General features: G+C 33.0%; 1 protein-coding gene across 2 annotated transcripts in view; it reads left to right on the forward strand.

The window, feature by feature from the left end:
- The window catches only part of LOC106590745 (mitochondrial glutamate carrier 1), a 103,204-nt gene extending 81,365 nt beyond the window's left edge, over window positions 1-21,839 (forward strand). For both annotated transcript variants that reach the window (XM_045688689.1, XM_045688690.1), the window contains exons 7-11: window positions 12,049-12,109; window positions 13,880-14,024; window positions 15,257-15,411; window positions 15,955-16,030; window positions 17,273-21,839. In XM_045688689.1, coding sequence (XP_045544645.1) covers window positions 12,049-12,109; window positions 13,880-14,024; window positions 15,257-15,411; window positions 15,955-16,030; window positions 17,273-17,420 — 585 coding nt within the window. In that variant the 3' untranslated portion in view covers window positions 17,421-21,839. The remainder of the gene's footprint in view (window positions 1-12,048; window positions 12,110-13,879; window positions 14,025-15,256; window positions 15,412-15,954; window positions 16,031-17,272) is intronic.
- The last annotated feature ends 460 nt before the right edge of the window (window positions 21,840-22,299 follow it).

A 22,299-nucleotide genomic window follows, 5' to 3' on the forward strand; every position in this document is an offset into this window, starting at 1 on the left:
TATATTGTTATAGTGTTCTATATTGTTATAGTGTTCTAGTGTTCCAGATTGTTATAGTGTTCTATATTGTTATAGTGTTCTTTATAGTTATAGTGTTCTAGTGTTCCATATTGTTATAGTGTTCCATATTGTTATAGTGTTCTATATTGTTATAGTGTTCCATATTGTTATAGTGTTCTATATTGTTATAGTGTTCAATATTGTTATAGTGTTCTATATTGTTATAGTGTTCTATATAGTTATAGTGTTCTATATTGTTATAGTGTTATAGTGTTCTATAATTGTTATAGTGTTCCTTATTGCTATAGTGTTATAGTGTTCTACATTGTTATAGTGTTCTATATTGTTATAGTGTTCTAGTGTTCCATATTGTTATAGTGTTCTATATTGTTATAGTGTTCTATATAGTTATAGTGTTCTAGTGTTCCATATTGTTATAGTGTTCCATATTGTTATAGTGTTCTATATTGTTATAGTGTTCCATATTGTTATAGTGTTCTATATTGTTATAGTGTTATAGTGTTCAATATTGTTATAGTGTTTTATATTGTTATAGTGTTCTATATAGTTTTAGTGTTCTATATTGTTATAGTGTTATAGTGTTCTATATTGTTATAGTGTTCCATATTGTTATAGTGTTCCATATTGTTATAGTGTTCCATATTGTTATAGTGTTCTATATTGTTATAGTGTTATAGTGTTCCATATTGTTATAGTGTTCTATATTGTTATAGTGTTCTATATAGTTATAGTGTTCTAAATTGTTATAGTGTTATAGTGTTCTATATTGTTATAGTGTTCCATATTGTTATAGTGTTCTATATAGTTATAGTGTTATATATTGTTATAATGTTCCATATTGTTATAGTTTTCCGTGTTCCATATTGTTATAGTGTTCCATATTGTTATAGTGTTCCGTGTTCCATATTGTTATAGTGATCCGTGTTCCATATTGTTATAGTTATCCGTGTTCCATATTGTTATAGTGTTCCATATTGTTATAATGTTCCATATTGTTATAGTGTTCCATATTGTTATAGTGTTATAGTGTTCCATATTGTTATAATGTTCCATATTGTTATAGTGTTCCATATTGTTATAGTGATCCGTGTTCCATATCGTTATAGTGTTCCATATTGTTATAGTGTTCCATATCGTTATAGTGTTCTATATAGTTATAGTGTTCCATATTGTTATAGTGTTCCGTGTTCCATATTGTTATAGTGTTCCATATTGTTATAGTGTTCCATATTGTTATAGTGTTCTATATTGTTATAGTGTTCCATATTGTTATAGTGTTATAGTGTTCTATATTGTTATAGTGTTCTATATTGTTATAGTGTTCTATATTGTTATAGTGTTCTAGTGTTCCATATTGTTATAGTGTTCTATATTGTTATAGTGTTCTATATAGTTATAGTGTTCTAGTGTTCCATATTGTTATAGTGTTCCATATTGTTATAGTGTTCTATATTGTTATAGTGTTCCATATTGTTATAGTGTTCTATATTGTTATATTGTTATAGTGTTCAATATTGTTATAGTGTTCTATATTGTTATAGTGTTCTATATAGTTATAGTGTTCTATATTGTTATAGTGTTCCATATTGTTATAGTGTTCCATATTGTTATAGTGTTCCATATTGTTATAGTGTTCTATATTGTTATAGTGTTATAGTCTTCTATATTGTTATAGTGTTCCATATTGTTATAGTGTTCTATATTGTTATAGTGTTATAGTGTTCTATATTGTTATAGTGTTCCATATTGTTATAGTGTTCTATATTGTTATAGTGTTCCATATTGTTATAGTGTTCTATATTGTTATATTGTTATAGTGTTCAATATTGTTATAGTGTTCTATATTGTTATAGTGTTCTATATACTTATAGTGTTCTATATTGTTATAGTGTTATAGTGTTCTATATTGTTATAGTGTTCCATATTGTTATAGTGTTCTATATTGTTATAGTGTTCTATATAGTTATAGTGTTCTATATTGTTATAGTGTTATAGTGTTCTATATTGTTATAGTGTTCCATATTGTTATAGTGTTCTATATAGTTATAGTGTTATATATTGTTATAATGTTCCATATTGTTATAGTTTTCCGTGTTCCATATTGTTATAGTGTTCCATATTGTCATAGTGTTCCGTGTTCCATATTGTTATAGTGATCCGTGTTCCATATTGTTATAGTTATCCGTGTTCCATATTGTTATAGTGTTCCATATTGTTATAATGTTCCATATTGTTATAGTGTTCCATATTGTTATAGTGATCCGTGTTCCATATTGTTATAGTGTTCCATATTGTTATAGTGTTCCATATCGTTATAGTGTTCTATATAGTTATAGTGTTCCATATTGTTATAGTGTTCCGTGTTCCATATTGTTATAGTGTTCCATATTGTTATAATGTTCCATATTGTTATAGTGTTCCATATTGTTATAGTGATCCATGTTCCATATTGTTATAGTGTTCCATATTGTTATAGTGTTCCATATTGTTATAGTGATCCGTGTTCCATATTGTTATAGTGTTCCATATTGTTATAGTGTTCCATATCGTTATAGTGTTCTATATAGTTATAGTGTTCCATATTGTTATAGTGTTCCGTGTTCCATATTGTTATAGTGATCCGTGTTCCATATTGTTATAGTGTTCCATATTGTTATAGTGTTCCATATTGTTATAGTGTTCTATGTTGTTATAGTGTTCCGTGTTCCATGTTGTTATATTGTTATAGTGTTCCATATCGTTATAGTGTTCTATATAGTTATAGTGTTCCATATTGTTATAGTGTTATAGTGTTCCATATTGTTATAGTGTTCCATATTGTTATAGTGTTCCAGATTGTTATAGTGTTCCATATTGTTATAGTGTTATAGTGTTCCATATTGTTATAGTGTTATAGTGTTCCATATTGTTATAGTGTTCCAGATTGTTATAGTGTTCCATATTGTTATAGTGTTATAGTGTTCCATATTGTTACAGTGTTCCATATTGTTATAGTGTTCCATATTTTTATAGTGTTATAGTGTTCCATATTGTTATAGTGTTCCATATCGTTATAGTGTTATAGTGTTCCATATTGTTATAGTGTTATATATTGTTATAGTGTTCCATATTGTTATAGTGTTATAGTGTTCCATATTGTTATAGTGTTCCATATTGTTATAGTGTTATAGTGTTCCATATTGTTATAGTGTTCCATATTGTTATTGTGTTCCATATTGTTATAGTGTTCCATATCGTTATAGTGTTATAGTGTTCCATATTGTTATAGTGTTATATATTGTTATAGTGTTCCATATTGTTATAGTATTATAGTGTTCCATATTGTTATAGTGTTCCATATTGTTATAGTGTTATAGTGTTCCATATTGTTATAGTGTTATAGTGTTCCATATTGTTATAGTGTTATATATTGTTATAGTGTTCCATATTGTTATAGTGTTATAGTGTTATATATTGTTATAGTGTTATATATTGTTATAGTGTTCCATATTGTTATAGTGTTATATATTGTTATAATGTTCCATATTGTTATAGTGTTCCATATTGTTATAGTGTTCCATATCGTTATAGTGTTATAGTGTTCCATATTGTTATAGTGTTATATATTGTTATAGTGTTCCATATTGTTATAGTGTTATAGTGTTCCATATTGTTATAGTGTTCCATATTGTTATAGTGTTATAGTGTTCCATATTGTTATAGTGTTCCATATTGTTATAGTGTTCCATATTGTTATAGTGTTCCATATTGTTATAGTGTTCCATATCGTTATAGTGTTATAGTGTTCCATATTGTTATAGTGTTATATATTGTTATAGTGTTCCATATTGTTATAGTGTTATAGTGTTCCATATTGTTATATTGTTCCATATTGTTATAGTGTTCCATATTGTTATAGTGTTATAGTGTTCCATATTTTTATAGTGTTCCATATTGTTATAGTGTTCCATATTGTTATAGTGTTCTATATTGTTATAGTGTTCTATATTGTTATAGTGTTCCATATTGTTATAGTGTTCTATATTGTTATAGTGTTCTATATTGTTATAGTGTTCCATATTGTTATAGTGTTCTATATTGTTATAGTTTTCCATATTGTTATAGTGTTCTATATTGTTATAGTGTTCCATATTGTTATAGTGTTCCATATCGTTATAGTGTTCTATATAGTTATAGTGTTCCATATTGTTATAGTGTTCCGTGTTCCATATTGTTATAGTGTTCCATATTGTTATAGTGTTCCATATTGTTATAGTGTTCTATATTGTTATAGTGTTCCATATTGTTATAGTGTTATAGGTGTTCTATATTGTTATAGTGTTATATATTGTTATATTGTTCTATATAGTTATAGTGTTCTATACTGTTATAGTGTTATAGTGTTCTATATTGTTATAGTGTTCCATATTGTTATAGTGTTCTATATTGTTATAGTGTTATAGTGTTACATATTGTTATAGTGTTCCATATTGTTATAGTGTTATAGTGTTACATATTTTTATAATGTTCCATATTGTTATAGTGTTCTATATTGTTATAGTGTTCTATATTGTTATATTGTTCTATATAGTTATAGTGTTCTATACTGTTATAGTGTTATAGTGTTCCATATTGTTATAGTGTTCTATATTGTTATAGTGTTCTATATTGTTATAGTGTTCCATATTGTTATAGTGTTCTATATTGTTATAGTGTTCCATATTGTTATAGTGTTCCATATTGTTATAGTGTTCCATATTGTTATAGTGTTCCATATTGTTATAGTGTTCTATATTGTTATAGTGTTCCATATTGTTATAGTGTTATAGTGTTCTATATTGTTATAGTGTTTTATATTGTTATAGTGTTCTATATAGTTATAGTGTTCTATATTGTTATAGTGTTCCATATTGTTATAGTGTTCCATATTGTTATAGTGTTATAGTGTTCCAGATTGTTATAGTGTTCTATATTGTTATAGTGTTCCATATTGTTATAGTGTTCTATATTGTTATAGTGTTCTATATTGTTATAGTGTTATAGTGTTCCAGATTGTTATAGTGTTCTATATTGTTATAGTGTTCTATATTGTTATAGTGTTCTAGTGTTCCAGATTGTTATAGTGTTCTATATTGTTATAGTGTTCCATATTGTTATAGTGTTATAGTGTTCCAGATTGTTATAGTGTTCTATATAGTTATAGTGTTCTATATTGTTATAGTGTTCCATATTGTTATAGTGTTCTATATTGTTATAGTGTTCCATATTGTTATAGTGTTCTATATTGTTATAGTGTTCTATATTGTTATAGTGTTCTAGTGTTCCAGATTGTTATAGTGTTCTATATTGTTATAGTGTTCTTTATAGTTATAGTGTTCTAGTGTTCCATATTGTTATAGTGTTCCATATTGTTATAGTGTTCTATATTGTTATAGTGTTCCATATTGTTATAGTGTTCTATATTGTTATAGTGTTCAATATTGTTATAGTGTTCTATATTGTTATAGTGTTCTATATAGTTATAGTGTTCTATATTGTTATAGTGTTATAGTGTTCTATAATTGTTATAGTGTTCCTTATTGCTATAGTGTTATAGTGTTCTACATTGTTATAGTGTTCTATATTGTTATAGTGTTCTATATTGTTATAGTGTTCTAGTGTTCCATATTGTTATAGTGTTCTATATTGTTATAGTGTTCTATATAGTTATAGTGTTCTAGTGTTCCATATTGTTATAGTGTTCCATATTGTTATAGTGTTCTATATTGTTATAGTGTTCCATATTGTTATAGTGTTCTATATTGTTATAGTGTTATAGTGTTCAATATTGTTATAGTGTTTTATATTGTTATAGTGTTCTATATAGTTATAGTGTTCTATATTGTTATAGTGTTATAGTGTTCTATATTGTTATAGTGTTCCATATTGTTATAGTGTTCCATATTGTTATAGTGTTCCATATTGTTATAGTGTTCTATATTGTTATAGTGTTATAGTGTTCCATATTGTTATAGTGTTCTATATTGTTATAGTGTTCTATATAGTTATAGTGTTCTATATTGTTATAGTGTTATAGTGTTCTATATTGTTATAGTGTTCCATATTGTTATTGTGTTCTATATAGTTATAGTGTTATATATTGTTATAATGTTCCATATTGTTATAGTTTTCCGTGTTCCATATTGTTATAGTGTTCCATATTGTTATAGTGTTCCGTGTTCCATATTGTTATAGTGATCCGTGTTCCATATTGTTATAGTTATCCGTGTTCCATATTGTTATAGTGTTCCATATTGTTATAATGTTCCATATTGTTATAGTGTTCCATATTGTTATAGTGTTCCATATTGTTATAGTGTTCCATATCGTTATAGTGTTCTATATAGTTATAGTGTTCCATATTGTTATAGTGTTCCGTGTTCCATATTGTTATAGTGTTCCATATTGTTATAGTGTTCCATATTGTTATAGTGTTCTATATTGTTATAGTGTTCCATATTGTTATAGTGTTATAGTGTTCTATATTGTTATAGTGTTCTATATTGTTATAGTGTTCTATATTGTTATAGTGTTCTAGTGTTCCATATTGTTATAGTGTTCTATATTGTTATAGTGTTCTATATAGTTATAGTGTTCTAGTGTTCCATATTGTTATAGTGTTCCATATTGTTATAGTGTTCTATATTGTTATAGTGTTCCATATTGTTATAGTGTTCTATATTGTTATATTGTTATAGTGTTCAATATTGTTATAGTGTTCTATATTGTTATAGTGTTCTATATAGTTATAGTGTTCTATATTGTTATAGTGTTATAGTGTTCTATATTGTTATAGTGTTCCATATTGTTATAGTGTTCCATATTGTTATAGTGTTCCATATTGTTATAGTGTTCTATATTGTTATAGTGTTATAGTCTTCTATATTGTTATAGTGTTCCATATTGTTATAGTGTTCTATATAGTTATAGTGTTATATATTGTTATAATGTTCCATATTGTTATAGTTTTCCGTGTTCCATATTGTTATAGTGTTCCATATTGTCATAGTGTTCCGTGTTCCATATTGTTATAGTGATCCGTGTTCCATATTGTTATAGTTATCCGTGTTCCATATTGTTATAGTGTTCCATATTGTTATAATGTTCCATATTGTTATAGTGTTCCATATTGTTATAGTGATCCGTGTTCCATATTGTTATAGTGTTCCATATTGTTATAGTGTTCCATATCGTTATAGTGTTCTATATAGTTATAGTGTTCCATATTGTTATAGTGTTCCGTGTTCCATATTGTTATAGTGTTCCATATTGTTATAATGTTCCATATTGTTATAGTGTTCCATATTGTTATAGTGATCCATGTTCCATATTGTTATAGTGTTCCATATTGTTATAGTGTTCCATATTGTTATAGTGATCCGTGTTCCATATTGTTATAGTGTTCCATATTGTTATAGTGTTCCATATCGTTATAGTGTTCTATATAGTTATAGTGTTCCATATTGTTATACTGTTCCGTGTTCCATATTGTTATAGTGATCCGTGTTCCATATTGTTATAGTGTTCCATATTGTTATAGTGTTCCATATTGTTATAGTGTTCTATGTTGTTATAGTGTTCCGTGTTCCATGTTGTTATATTGTTATAGTGTTCCATATCGTTATAGTGTTCTATATAGTTATAGTGTTCCATATTGTTATAGTGTTATAGTGTTCCATATTGTTATAGTGTTCCATATTGTTATAGTGTTCCAGATTGTTATAGTGTTCCATATTGTTATAGTGTTATAGTGTTCCATATTGTTATAGTGTTATAGTGTTCCATATTGTTATAGTGTTCCAGATTGTTATAGTGTTCCATATTGTTATAGTGTTATAGTGTTCCATATTGTTACAGTGTTCCATATTGTTATAGTGTTCCATATTTTTATAGTGTTATAGTGTTCCATATTGTTATAGTGTTCCATATCGTTATAGTGTTATAGTGTTCCATATTGTTATAGTGTTATATATTGTTATATTGTTCCATATTGTTATAGTGTTATAGTGTTCCATATTGTTATAGTGTTCCATATTGTTATAGTGTTATAGTGTTCCATATTGTTATAGTGTTCCATATTGTTATTGTGTTCCATATTGTTATAGTGTTCCATATCGTTATAGTGTTATAGTGTTCCATATTGTTATAGTGTTATATATTGTTATAGTGTTCCATATTGTTATAGTATTATAGTGTTCCATATTGTTATAGTGTTCCATATTGTTATAGTGTTATAGTGTTCCATATTGTTATAGTGTTATAGTGTTCCATATTGTTATAGTGTTATATATTGTTATAGTGTTCCATATTGTTATAGTGTTATAGTGTTATATATTGTTATAGTGTTATATATTGTTATAGTGTTCCATATTGTTATAGTGTTATATATTGTTATAATGTTCCATATTGTTATAGTGTTCCATATTGTTATAGTGTTCCATATCGTTATAGTGTTATAGTGTTCCATATTGTTATAGTGTTATATATTGTTATAGTGTTCCATATTGTTATAGTGTTATAGTGTTCCATATTGTTATAGTGTTCCATATTGTTATAGTGTTATAGTGTTCCATATTGTTATAGTGTTCCATATTGTTATAGTGTTCCATATTGTTATAGTGTTCCATATTGTTATAGTGTTCCATATCGTTATAGTGTTATAGTGTTCCATATTGTTATAGTGTTATATATTGTTATAGTGTTCCATATTGTTATAGTGTTATAGTGTTCCATATTGTTATATTGTTCCATATTGTTATAGTGTTCCATATTGTTATAGTGTTATAGTGTTCCATATTGTTATAGTGTTCCATATTGTTATAGTGTTCCATATTGTTATAGTGTTCTATATTGTTATAGTGTTCTATATTGTTATAGTGTTCCATATTGTTATAGTGTTCTATATTGTTATAGTGTTCTATATTGTTATAGTGTTCCATATTGTTATAGTGTTCTATATTGTTATAGTTTTCCATATTGTTATAGTGTTCTATATTGTTATAGTGTTATAGTGTTCCATATTGTTATAATGTTCCATATTGTTATAGTGTTCTATATTGTTATAGTGTTATAGTGTTACATATTGTTATAGTGTTCCATATTGTTATAGTGTTATAGTGTTACATATTGTTATAATGTTCCATATTGTTAAAGTGTTCTATATTGTTATAGTGTTCTATATTGTTATAGTGTTCTATATAGTTATAGTGTTCTATATTGTTATAGTGTTTTATATTGTTATAGTGTTCCATATTGTTATAGTGTTATAGTGTTATATATTGTTATAACGTTCCATATTGTTATAGTGTTCCATATTGTTATAGTGTTATAGTGTTACATATTGTTATAAGGTTACATATTGTTATAGTGTTATAGTGTTACATATTGTTATAGTGTTCCATATTGTTATAGTGTTATAGTGTTACATATTGTTACATTGTTCCATATTGTTAAAGTGTTCTATATTGTTATAGTGTTCTATATTGTTATAGTGTTCTATATAGTTATAGTGTTCTATATTGTTATAGTGTTTTATATTGTTATAGTGTTCCATATTGTTATAGTGTTATAGTGTTCTATATTGTTATAGTGTTCTATATTGTTATAGTGTTCTATATTGTTATAGTGTTCTATATTGTTATAATGTTCCATATTGTTATAGTGTTCTATATTGTTATAATGTTCCATATTGTTATAGTGTTCTATATTGTTATAGTGTTAAAGTGTTCTATATTGTTATAGTGTTATAGTGTTCTATATTGTTATAGTGTTCTATATTGTTATAACGTTCCATATTGTTATAGTGTTCTATATTGTTATAGTGTTATAGTGTTACATATTGTTATAACGTTCCATATTGTTATAGTGTTCTATATTGTTATAGTGTTCCATATTGTTATAGTGTTATAGTGTTCTATATTGTTATAGTGTTACATATTGTTATAGTGTTCTATATTGTTATAGTGTTCCATATTGTTATAGTGTTCCATATTGTTATAGTGTTTTATATTGTTATAGTGTTCCATATCGTTATAGTGTTTTATATTGTTATAGTGTTCTATATTGTTATAGTGTTTTATATTGTTATAGTGTTCCATATCGTTATAGTGTTTTATATTGTTATAGTGTTCTATATAGTTATAGTGTTCTATATAGTTATAGTGTTATATATTGTTATAGTGTTATAGTGTTCTATATTGTTATAGTGTTTTATATTGTTATAGTGTTCTATATAGTTATAGTGTTCTATATTGTTATAGTGATATAGTGTTCTATATTGTTATAGTGTTTTATATTGTTATAGTGTTCCATATCGTTATAGTGTTTTATATTGTTATAGTGTTCTATATAGTTATAGTGTTCTATATAGTTATAGTGTTCTATATTGTTATAGTGTTATAGTGTTCTATATTGTTATAGTGTTCCATATTGTTATAGTGTTCTATATAGTTATAGTGTTCTATATTGTTATAGTGTTATAGTGTTCTATATTGTTATAGTGTTCCATATTGTTATAGTGTTCTATATTATAGTGTTTTATATTGTTATAGTGTTCCATATCGTTATAGTGTTCTGGAGGTATGTCCCCACTGTTCCTCTTTAGTGCATTTAACTATATGTTAGAAGTAAAAGCCTTGGGTAGAGAGTTGTATGTCCTTCCTATTAGCATGCGTTGATAGCCTCATTGTAAGATGCACCATGTAACACAAATAGGAGCTTCTGAGTTGACAGCTATAATGTCCTTGCTGCTCTCATGGGAAGAGAGACTTTTAAACATTGCTCTAGTGTAGTGTTGTGTGGTGTAGTGTAGTGATGTGTAATGCAGTGTAGTGTAGTGTTGTTTAGTGTAGTGTTGTTTAGTGTAGTGTTGTGTAGTGTAGTGTTGTTTAGTGTAGTGATGTGTAATGCAGTGTAGTGTAGTGTTGTTTAGTGTAGTGTTGTTTAGTGTAGTGTTGTGTAGTGTAGTGTTGTTTAGTGTAGTGATGTGTAATGCAGTGTAGTGTAGTGTTGTTTAGTGTAGTGTTGTTTAGTGTAGTGTTGTGTAGTGTAGTGTTGTGTAGTTTAGTTTGGTGTAGTTTAGTGTTGTTTATTGTAGTGTAGTGTTGTGTGGTTTAGTTTGGTGTAGTTTAGTGTAGTGTAGTGTAGTGTAGTGTTGTTTAGTGTAGTGATGTGTAATGCAGTGTAGTGTAGTGTTGTGTAGTGTAGTGTTGTTTAGTGTAGTGTTGTGTAGTGTAGTGTTGTGTAGTTTAGTTTGGTGTAGTTTAGTGTTGTTTAGTGTAGTGTAGTGTTGTGTGGTTTAGTTTGGTGTAGTTTAGTGTAGTGTAGTGTAGTGTAGTGTTGTTTAGTGTAGTGATGTGTAATGCAGTGTAGTGTAGTGTTGTGTGGTTTAGTGTTGTTTAGTGTAGTGTTGTGTAGTGTAGTGTTGTTTAGTGTAGTGTATTGTTGTGTGGTTTAGTGTTGTTTAGTGTTGTGTAGTGTAGTGTTGTTTAGTGTAGTGTAGTGTAGTGTAGTGTAGTGTTGTTTAGTGTAGTGTTGTGTAGTGTAGTGTTGTTTAGTGTAGTGTTGTTTAGTGTAGTGTTGTGTAGTGTAGTGTAGTGTAGTGTTGTGTTGTGTAGTGTTGTTTAGTATAGTGTAGTGTTGTGTGGTTTAGTTTGGTGTAGTTTAGTGTAGTGTAGTGTGGTGTAGTTTGGATCAGTGTAGTGTGGTGTAGTTTAGTGTAGTGTTGGTGTAGTGCAGTGTGGTGTAGTTTAGTGTAGTGTTGGTGTAGTGCAGTGTGGTGTAGTTTGGATCAGTGTTGTGTTGGTGTAGTTTAGTGTAGTGTTGGTGTAGTGTGGTGTAGTTTACATGAAGTCTTAAGTAATAAATGCCTATCTATGCCCTAGAAAATATCCCATGATATCCCCTGGCTTCTTCATGTCAGCCTCTATATACCCCTGGTTATCACACTTCTCCAAATGTTCCTGTCAGATATAGTGGTTTTTCATCTTGTATTTCTGTTTATCGTCACAGGTCATCGTCACGACTCCTATGGAGATGTTGAAGATTCAGCTTCAAGATGCTGGGAGAATTGGTAAGAGATTTAGAGAGGAGAATCAGTAGGAGATAGATAGAGGAGAATCAGTAGGAGATAGTGGAGAATCAGTAGGAGATAGAGGAGAATCAGTAAGAGATAGATAGTGGAGAATCAGTAGGAGATAGTGGAGAATCAGTAAGAGATAGAGGAGAATCAGTAGGAGATAGATAGTGGAGAATCAGTAAGAGATAGAGGAGAATCAGTAGGAGATAGATAGTGGAGAATCAGTAGGAGATAGAGGAGAATCAGTAGGAGATAGATAGTGGAGAATCAGTAAGAGATAGATAGTGGAGAATCAGTAGGAGATAGAGGAGAATCAGTAGGAGATAGATAGTGGAGAATCAGTAAGAGATAGATAGTGGAGAATCAGTAGGAGATAGTGGAGAATCAGTAGGAGATAGATAGGGGAGAATCAGTAAGAGATAGTGGAGAATCAGTAGGAGATAGATAGTGGAGAATCAGTAGGAGATGGATAGTGGAGAATCAGTAGGAGATAGTGGAGAATCAGTAGGAGATAGATAGTGGAGAATCAGTAGGAGATAGTGGAGAATCAGGAGATAGATAGTGGAGAATCAGTAGGAGATAGTGGAGAATCAGTAGGAGATAGATAGAGGAGAATCAGTAAGAGATGGATAGAGGAGAATCAGTAGGAGATAGATAGTGGAGAATCAGTAAGAGATAGTGGAGAATCAGTAGGAGATAGATAGTGGAGAATCAGTAAGAGATAGATAGTGGAGAATCAGTAAGAGATAGATAGTGGAGAATCAGTAGGAGATAGATAGTGGAGAATCAGTAAGAGAGATATAGAGATGGAGGAGAGATATAGAGATGGAGGAGGGTCAGTAAGAGATAGAGATAGAGATGGAGGAGGATCGGTAGGAGATTTAGGGCTCCATTAAATCCATATTACGGAAGTCCTGTACTACAGCGTGATTTAGATTTAAAGGCAATGTTCTCGCTTTAGTGGAGACGGCATTCACGGTAAACGCTGCAGATGTCAGCTCAATAGGAAATTACCGTTCCATTTCTCTATCAGTGATACAGACTGAATAGAACCATTTAGAGAGATGGAAAAACAATCTGTAAGATATTTAGAGAGATGGAGGAGGATTGGTAAGAGAGAGATGGAGCTGCAAAATGGAAGGGTCACTCTGACCTCATGTTGAAATATGGATAAATTCTGCCACCGTGTGGTCAATATAGGATCCACGTACGGATCCTAGCTACTCTACTGTCTAATCTAGTCCCCTTGTTGTATTTGCCTACCATCACATGCTCATTGAGTTATTCATGCATTCCATGTGGTAACAGCCTGCAGTTATAATGCATTATGATGCAGTTATAATGCATTGTCAGACTTTACATGAGCGAGTACGTGGTCCCGTGTGGCTCAGTTGGTAGAGCATGGTGTTTGCAATGCCAGGGTTGTGGGTTCGATTCCCACGGGGGACCAGTACGGAGAAAAATTTATGAAATGTATGCTCTGGATAAGAGCGTCTGCTAAATGACTAAAATCCAAGTACAAACCATTCTAAAGTCTTATCTCGCCTAAATAGCTGCAAACTGGGTGGATGGATGGACACTATATTGTCCACAGACAGACAGAAAAGTTAGTGCATCCATTTTAATTACAATAATAGTACAATTCTTCCTTAACAAATCAACTATCAGAAAAGGTCAGCGCTAGTAAGAAAATAAAATATATTTCAATGAGGTAGAGGAGAATCGGTCAGAGATTTTAAGAGCTCCTGTCTGTCCTTCTATCAGAGGCCCAGAGGAAGCTGATGCCAGAGACAGCAGTACCTGGGACTGTGCCGACCAAGTCCCCCACCGCCATGCAACTAACTAGGGAACTGCTTAAGGAGAAGGGAATCGCTGGGCTGTACAAGGGCCTTGGGGCCACACTGCTCAGGTAAACAACATAATACCACATGGCAGCAGATCCACAAGGTCTGCCATGAGAGGTGACTGTATAGTTCCCTTAAGGAAAAGCACCTTTAGTATATCCGCTTTCTCTGTGAGAGCTTCCCATGTCTGGAATACACTGCCATCAGACACACATAACTGCACCACATATCACACTTTCACAAAATGCATGAAGACATGGCTAAAGGTCAGTCAGACTTGTGAACATAATCCCTAGCTGTGTATTGCCGCTTTCCATGTTGTCTGTTGTCTGTAGCTTGTGAGGTGTGGGAACACTTTGTTGCTTTTATGGATTTTGTCTTGTTGCTTTTTGTTCTATGTTGCTCTGTCTGTATGCTACATCTTGCTTGTCCTATGATGTTCTGTCTGTGTGCTATGTCTTGCTTGTCCTATGTTGCTCTGTCTGTATGCTATGTCTTGCTTGTTCTATGTTGCTCTGTCTGTATGCTATGTCTTGCTTGTTCTATGTTGCTCTGTCTGTATGCTACATCTTGCTTGTCCTATGTTGCTCTGTCTGTATGCTACATCTTGCTTGTCCTATGTTGCTCTGTCTGTATGCTACGTCTTGCTTGTCCTATGTTGCTCTGTCTGTATGCTACATCTTGCTTGTCCTATGTTGCTCTGTCTGTATGCTATGTCTTGCTTGTTCTATGTTGCTCTGTCTGTATGCTACGTCTTGCTTGTCCTATGTTGCTCTGCGTGTGCTCACTGCTCAGTGATTGTCTGTATTGTAATTGTTTTTAATAACCTGCCCAGGGACTGCGGTTGAAAATTAGCCGGCTGGCTAAAACAGGCACTTTTACTGAAACGTTGATTAATGTGCACTGTCCCTGTAAAAATAAACTCAAACTCAAACACTGTTCTGACCACCAACCACCCTCGACTCATTGGCTCTATCTCAAATGTATTTCCTGGATTCCTACCGTCCGTCCTCTCTCCTCGTCTCCTTCTCAAAATGTATAGAGGAAAAACGGTCAGAGACTAAGGGGACCTTGGATCTTCTCCTCCAAGGCGTTTTGAGGAGTCGAGGAAAGAGGACGCGAGGAATCGAGGGAATCAAGGAAATACAATGAAAGTCCATCCCATAGATACACCGTCACCCACAATGCTCTGGCTACAACGCTGAAGGTATGACAATATGATAAAAAACTCTCCTCTGCTCATCTCTCGTTTCTCCTACCTCTCTCTCTCTCTCTCTTCTCTCTTCTCTCTTCTCAGGGATGTTCCATTCTCCATCATCTACTTCCCTCTGTTTGCCAACCTCAACAACCTGGGGAAGAGAGGAGCGGAGGGCCCCGCACCCTTCTATGTGTCATTCCTGGCAGGCTGTCTGGCTGGCAGCACGGCCGCTGTGGCTGTCAACCCTGTAGATGGTGAGATATAATCTGATAATATTATCATATTGATTATAATAATACCGTAGCGATATGGGTTTGGCAGCACCGCCGCTGTCAACCCTGTAGATGGTGAGACTTTGGGGATTTTTCTTTCAAACTTGTTATAACTTGTTATAAGACACTAGAATGTGTTACAATGTGTGGCTCAGTCGCTAGAGCATGGTGTTTGCAACGCCAGGGTTGTGGGTTCGATTCCCACGTGGGACCAGTATGGGGAAGAAAAAAAATATATATATATGAAATGTATGCATTTAAGTCGCTCTGGATAAGAGTGTCTGCTAAATGACATACTATGTTATGTCTCTCTGAGTTTAAAATGGCCTGGATCTTACAGTAGTGAATGCATACATTTCTTTTTTTTTTTTTCTTCCCATACTGGTCCCCCGTGGGAATCAAACCCACAACCCTGGCGTTGCAAACACCATGCTCTACCAACTGAGCCATACGGGACACCAATCGTATGTTCCTAGTTGAATCAATGTGTTGTAGTGTTACCATGGTGCTGTTGTGTATTGACAGTGATAAAGACCAGAATCCAGTCTATGAACAGAGGGAGTACAGAGGAAACGTACAGTGGGGTGACTGACTGTATCAGGTAAATCTCAACACATGGGGGATGTCGATTTTGGTGCATTGACGTTGTTCAGGATTCCCACCCCCTGTTTTTTTCAGGATTTCACTCTAAAAATCACACTTTTTGTTTTGGATAAAAAACAATCAAAATTGGATGTTGTAAGTATAGTACAGTATAGTATATGTATATATATAATATTTATTATATAGTATAGTACAATACATATTACCACATCAGGAGATTGTTGAGTGTAGTTACCCTTTCATTCAAGTGCCCAGCCACCTAGCGCTGTTGTTTGGTTAGCAGTGTTTCTGTAGCACAGCCACCTAGCGCTGTTGTTTGGTTAGCAGTTTTTCTGTAGTACAGCCACCTAGCACTGTTGTTTGCTTAGCGGTGTTTCTGTAGCACAGCCACCTAGCACTGTTGTTTGGTTAGCGGTGTTTCTGTAGCACAGCCACCTAGCACTGTTGTTTGGTTAGCAGTGTTTCTGTAGTACAGCCACCTAGCACTGTTTGGTTAGCAGTGTTTCTGTAGCACAGCCACCTAGCACTGTTGTTTGGTTAGCAGTTTTTCTGTAGTACAGCCACCTAGCACTGTTGTTTGGTTAGCGGTGTTTCTGTAGCACAGCCACCTAGCACTGTTGTTTGGTTAGCGGTGTTTCTGTAGCACAGCCACCTAGCACTGTTGTTTGGTTAGCAGTGTTTCTGTAGTACAGCCACCTAGCACTGTTTGGTTAGCAGTGTTTCTGTAGCACACATGTGATTGAGTTTACGAAGCAAATGCCCACTGGATTGGTGGACAACATCGGGATTTTATTCTGCCAGGAAGACAGAAGCTTCTTCGGACTCCCGAGTGGCGCAGCGGTCTAAGACACTGCGTCTCAGTGCAAGAGGCGTCACTGCAGGATCTGGTTCGAATCCAGGCCGTGATTGGGAGTCCGGGTTTGGCCTGGGTGACTGACTTGCCTAGTTAAATAAAGGTTAAATAAATAAATAAAATACTTTGTAGCCAGTTAACATAAAGTATTTGAGGAAAATCTATCCCTCTACCAGAACACTGTTATAATCAGCATCACTATGTTTTTTTTGGTGTGTGGTGACAACAATTTGAATACAGAATGAATACATTTTATACTCTATATGATAACACATCTGCCATATTCAGTTGAAACACATAATTAGTAACGAGGTAAAACTATTCACTGATATGTTGTTGCTCATCGGCGTTACCCATGTGTTTCTCTTCTTACCTCTCCCCCATCAGTAAAATCATGAAGAACGAGGGCCCCTCTGCGTTCCTGAAAGGGGCGTACTGCCGTGCCCTGGTCATCGCGCCCTTATTTGGTATCGCCCAGGTGGTCTACTTCTTCGGGGTGGGAGAATACATCCTCGGCTTCCTGCCTGGCAACTAAGAACGTTAACCAATCGGATCTCTGCCTTTCCCTCTCTCACGACTACGTCGTTCACAGCACACCGAAAAGACTCTGGGATCACCTCTCGTCACGAAATAAGGTTTTGATCGTTTGATGGATCGTTTGAATATTTGGTCGTTGTCGTTGGGTTATGACTTTCCACCAATGTTCTTCTTTCTTTGACCCCTTTTTGGCTTTAAGACCCCCCCCTTTAGAGGAAACCAAGTTGCATATAGCCTCTTTAATCGTCCTTGTTGTGTTGAATGTAATTCTATGGTTGTGAGCACAGTAGTAAGAGTACTAGGAGAGAGATGTTGATGGCAAAGTTGCAACACGACATTCCAGTGGAATTGATGCAACAAAATACCATGTTCTCAAACGATGATGATTATTTTAATGTTTTTATATATATATATATATATATATATATATATATATTTATATTATTTTTTTGTTTGTTAATATGGGCATGAATTACAGGGTAGATCTATTGTCAGAGTATATATATATATATATATGGTAGTTATCTCCATTAAACCTCCATAGTGTCAGAATGATCATGCGAATGACAACTATTGCCTATAAATCACATTTAATATTAATTACATATCTTTGTGATAATAAAACATGTAAGAAAAAAATAGGTTGTTCCTAATGGGGGAAAAAAAAGCAAGCTGGATTATTATGCGCTCTCAAGAAAACAAAGGATCACTTAAGACTATTCAAAGTTAAGACTATTCAAAGTTAAGACTATTCAAAGTTAAGACCATTCAAAGTTAAGACCATTCAAAGTTAAGACTATTCAAAGTTAAGACTATTCAAAGTTAAGACCATTCAAAGTTAAGACCATTCAAAGTTAAGACTATTCAAAGTTAAGACCATTCAAAGTTAAGACTATTCAAAGTTTACCAAGCGTGCTCATTAAAGAAACAAAATGCTCCATACCTTATTGTTGTTACCAGCTGTTATGTAATATATTTAAGCAGTAAGGCTCCAGGAGCTGTGGTTATATGGCCAATATACCACGGCTGAGGGCTGTTCTTAGGCACCACGCAACGCAGCCCTTGGCCGTGGTATATTGGCCGTGGTATATTGGCCATGGTATATTGGCCATGGTATATTGGCCATACATCACAAACCCCTGGAGGTGTCTTATTGCTATTATAAACTAGTTACCAACGTAATTAAAGCAGTAAAAAATAAAATGTTTTGTCATACCCGTGGTATACGGTCTGATATTTACCACGGCTATCAGCCAATCAGCATTCAGGGCTTCGAACCAACCAGTTTATAATATGAATTACAGCTTAAATGACATCTTACATTTATATTTAAACGTGTTTCAGTCCAAGACCCATAGAATATCTTAAGTTGTGCACTATATACAATTTTACAATACTAACACTCCCATTGGATTTTACCTGAACAGCCCAGTCATCCCTGCCTGTGATTGGTTGTAATTGCCATTCAGCCAATCAGCTTATAGCTCTGTGTGGACTCTAATTGCCTTGTCCCTGGTGGTGTTTTCTCTATAGGGGGCAGCATAAATGCAGTATCTAGTTATCCCCAAACGTAGAAGGAAAATAGAGCTATCATAATAACCAACATTCTTTTTTGCAAAATATGGACAATATCATATCACTGTGGTCTTGGTGTTAAATATTTGGGCTGGTGAAAGTACTGATACTATATCTGAAGACCAGTCTAATCTGCAATAGGTTCTGTACAAAAAAAACAAAAAACCCGAATCAATGATAATTGATGAAGCCACTTTTTAATATTGTCCAAATGATTTCTAACTTTTTATTGTTGTTTTTAATATTTGGAAAGCCATTCAAACTTTAAAAAGTGTAGACTGATCTGAGATAAAGTTGCTTGCGTACAAATGTTTGATAACATTTAAACTATTGACCTTTTTTTTATTAAACTTATAAACTGCATCCACTTTAAATGGGATTTCTTAAACATTCTAAAGCTTCCATTGTGACATTATGACGTCCAACATTTCATTCACAAAAATCTGCTACTTTAACCTCTTTCCCAACAAGTTAAACAAAAGTTAGAGCATATATAAGTATATAAGTATATATATATATAAGTAGTTTATTATTATAAATTAATCTTCAATAATCAATGGGGACATATTAAGTACAAAAACAGCTGTAGCAACTACTGATTGCCCTTTCAACATTGCTTTACTGTTACCTGGTTACCTAGATCCCCAAAGACCAGGCAAAGCAGAAGCGAGGGCACTGAGATAAATGTTGGTTTACAAGCAATATTCTGTAAGACTTTACTGTAAAGGTAACCTTGTCAGATCAACACTGAGGAAATGTGCTTCTCAATTTAGACTCTACTTCTCTGATATTCAAATCTGAAATACAACCAAAATATATTCTACCAATCGAACGATACAGCTGTTTTAGTAACAACATAAACTACATTTTCTGTAGCGTTTTATAAACAACTGAAATTTGGACCACTTTCCCGAAATACTTATTAAGACCACAAAAAAAAAAAAAAAAGGTGAATTGTTCTTCTACTTCTCTGCTATTCAAATTCGAAATCAGAGCAGAAATATCTTCTACCAAACCGAAAGTTACAGCTGTTTTTGTCGGCGGTTTAGAGTGATGAAAAGTAGCTAGCTGACGTCAGCTCTGCGGTGTCCGTTGCTATGGATACTCACACACGCAGAGTAGAACATCGTGACACCGTGACTTCCAACATTCCATTTCGCTGTGAATGCAACAATCGATCTACTTTGACCTCTTTCCCAAATAAGATAGAAAAACAATTTGAATAAAAATCTTCCTCTACTTCTCTGTTCTTCAAATCTAAAAACAGAGCAGGAATAACTTTTAACCAATCAAGAGGTACAGCTGTTTTAGTAATCGCATCAACTGCATTTTATTAAGGTAACTTTCCACTGTTAAATTAACTGTCACAGAACTTTCAAATTATAGTTGTTTTTACATTTATTTTGTTATTTAACCTTTATTTAACTAGGCACGTTAAGAACAAATTCTTATTTACAATGACGGCCTACCCCGGTCAAACCCGGACGACGCTGGGCCAATTGTGCGCCGCCCTATGAGACTCCCAATCACGGCCGGATGTGATACAGCCTGGATTCAAACCAGAGACTGTAGTGACACCTCTTGCACTGAGATGCAGTGCCTTAGAATACTAGAATGGATATTAACCTTCTTATGATGGGATAATCGTCAGCCATTTTGGTCAGGGAGTTGATCAACCATGCTGTGGTTGTGACAGGAACTAGACAAGTTGTAAATGCAACAAGTACTGATATTGCATCATATAATAGCACTCACAGCTTTACAATTATTTGCTTGGGGACATTTATGGTCTGTTTACATATATTTTAGAAGCTATTTGTACAGAAAATGTGTATAAAACTCGAATAAACTGAATTTATAATATGTGACAATATTTTAGCTTGACAATAATTTAATTACACAATTTCTGATATATCACATGCTGTACTTCTATTTTCATGTATAAGTAAAATCAGTATTATACCTCCGCTACCGTTCATTCCGATCAGAGAGGTTTGGATTTCTCCCTGACCAATATGGCTGACATTTTCATCCCATTCTAGAACCGTGAGGGTTTATGACATAGTCATTTAATAGGATCTCGATGGTGTGCACATTACATTCTAAGAATGAGACAATATGTAAACAATGTGACTTTTGACAGAAATCAGCTACTTTGACCACTTTCCACAAGTTTAATAAGAGCATATGAAATCTTAGCCCGTTTTCTCTCCTATTTAAATATGAAATCAGAACAGGAATAACTCTAGCAATCTAAAGATACAGCTGTTTGAGGAACTGCACCGACTGCTTTTCTTTGATAACTTTTTAAAACAACTTACATTTTTTACCACTTTCCCAAAAAAGCTAGACAAAAAGTTAGAACGTATGAAATCTTCCCCTACTTCTCTACCGTTCAAATCCGGCATCAGAACACTTCTTTCACTACCACAAAACTACTTGTAAAGAACTGGTGAAAGGCACACAATTTTACTTAATGTAAAATTACAATCTAGTTGTGATTTCAATAGTGAACTAAAAATGGTGTACTATACTACAATATTGTACTATTTTTATTTTTATTTTATTTCAGTCATTCAATGTACTAAAACTATCTGTTTGTTGTTCTCTAGGCTCTTTGGGGATTGAAGTATATATATATATTTTTTTTTGTAGCTTCGTTGTAAATGCGTTTGTTACGTCACTGAAAGCCTGCCACACCATTCAAATCAAATCAAGCTTTATTTATACAGCACATTTCAGACATGGAATACAATGCAATGTGCTTCACAGGAAAAAATAAAACTAATTAAAAACAATGAAAATAAAAGCTGAAATATTTTGATAAAAACAAAAGAATGACTAAAACTGAATGACTAAAAAGCACACTAAGAAAAAGCAAAACTAAAAAAGACGTGTTTTAAGATATATTTTAAATATGTCCACAGTTTCGTCCCCCCTCAGGTCCTCTGGAAGGCTATTCCAGAGTCTGGGGGCATAATAACTACAGGCTGCTCTCTCCATGCCTCTTGGTCCTGGGCTTTGGGATAGTTAAAAGGCTGCTCTCTCCATGCCTCTTGGTCCTGGGCTTTGGGATAGTTAAAAGGCTGCTCTCTCCATGCCTCTTGGTCCTGGGCTTTGGGATAGTTAAAAGGCTGCTCTCTCCATGCCTCTTGGTCCTGGGCTTTGGGATAGTTAAAAGGCTGCTCTCTCCATGCCTCTTGGTCCTGGGCTTTGGGATAGTCATAAGGCTGTCTCTCCATGCCTCTTGGTCCTGGGCTTTGGGATAGTTAAAAGGCTGCTCTCTCCATGCCTCTTGGTCC

The sequence above is a fragment of the Salmo salar genome, chromosome ssa10 (assembly GCF_905237065.1).
Source record: "Salmo salar chromosome ssa10, Ssal_v3.1, whole genome shotgun sequence".
Taxonomy (NCBI): domain Eukaryota; kingdom Metazoa; phylum Chordata; class Actinopteri; order Salmoniformes; family Salmonidae; genus Salmo; species Salmo salar.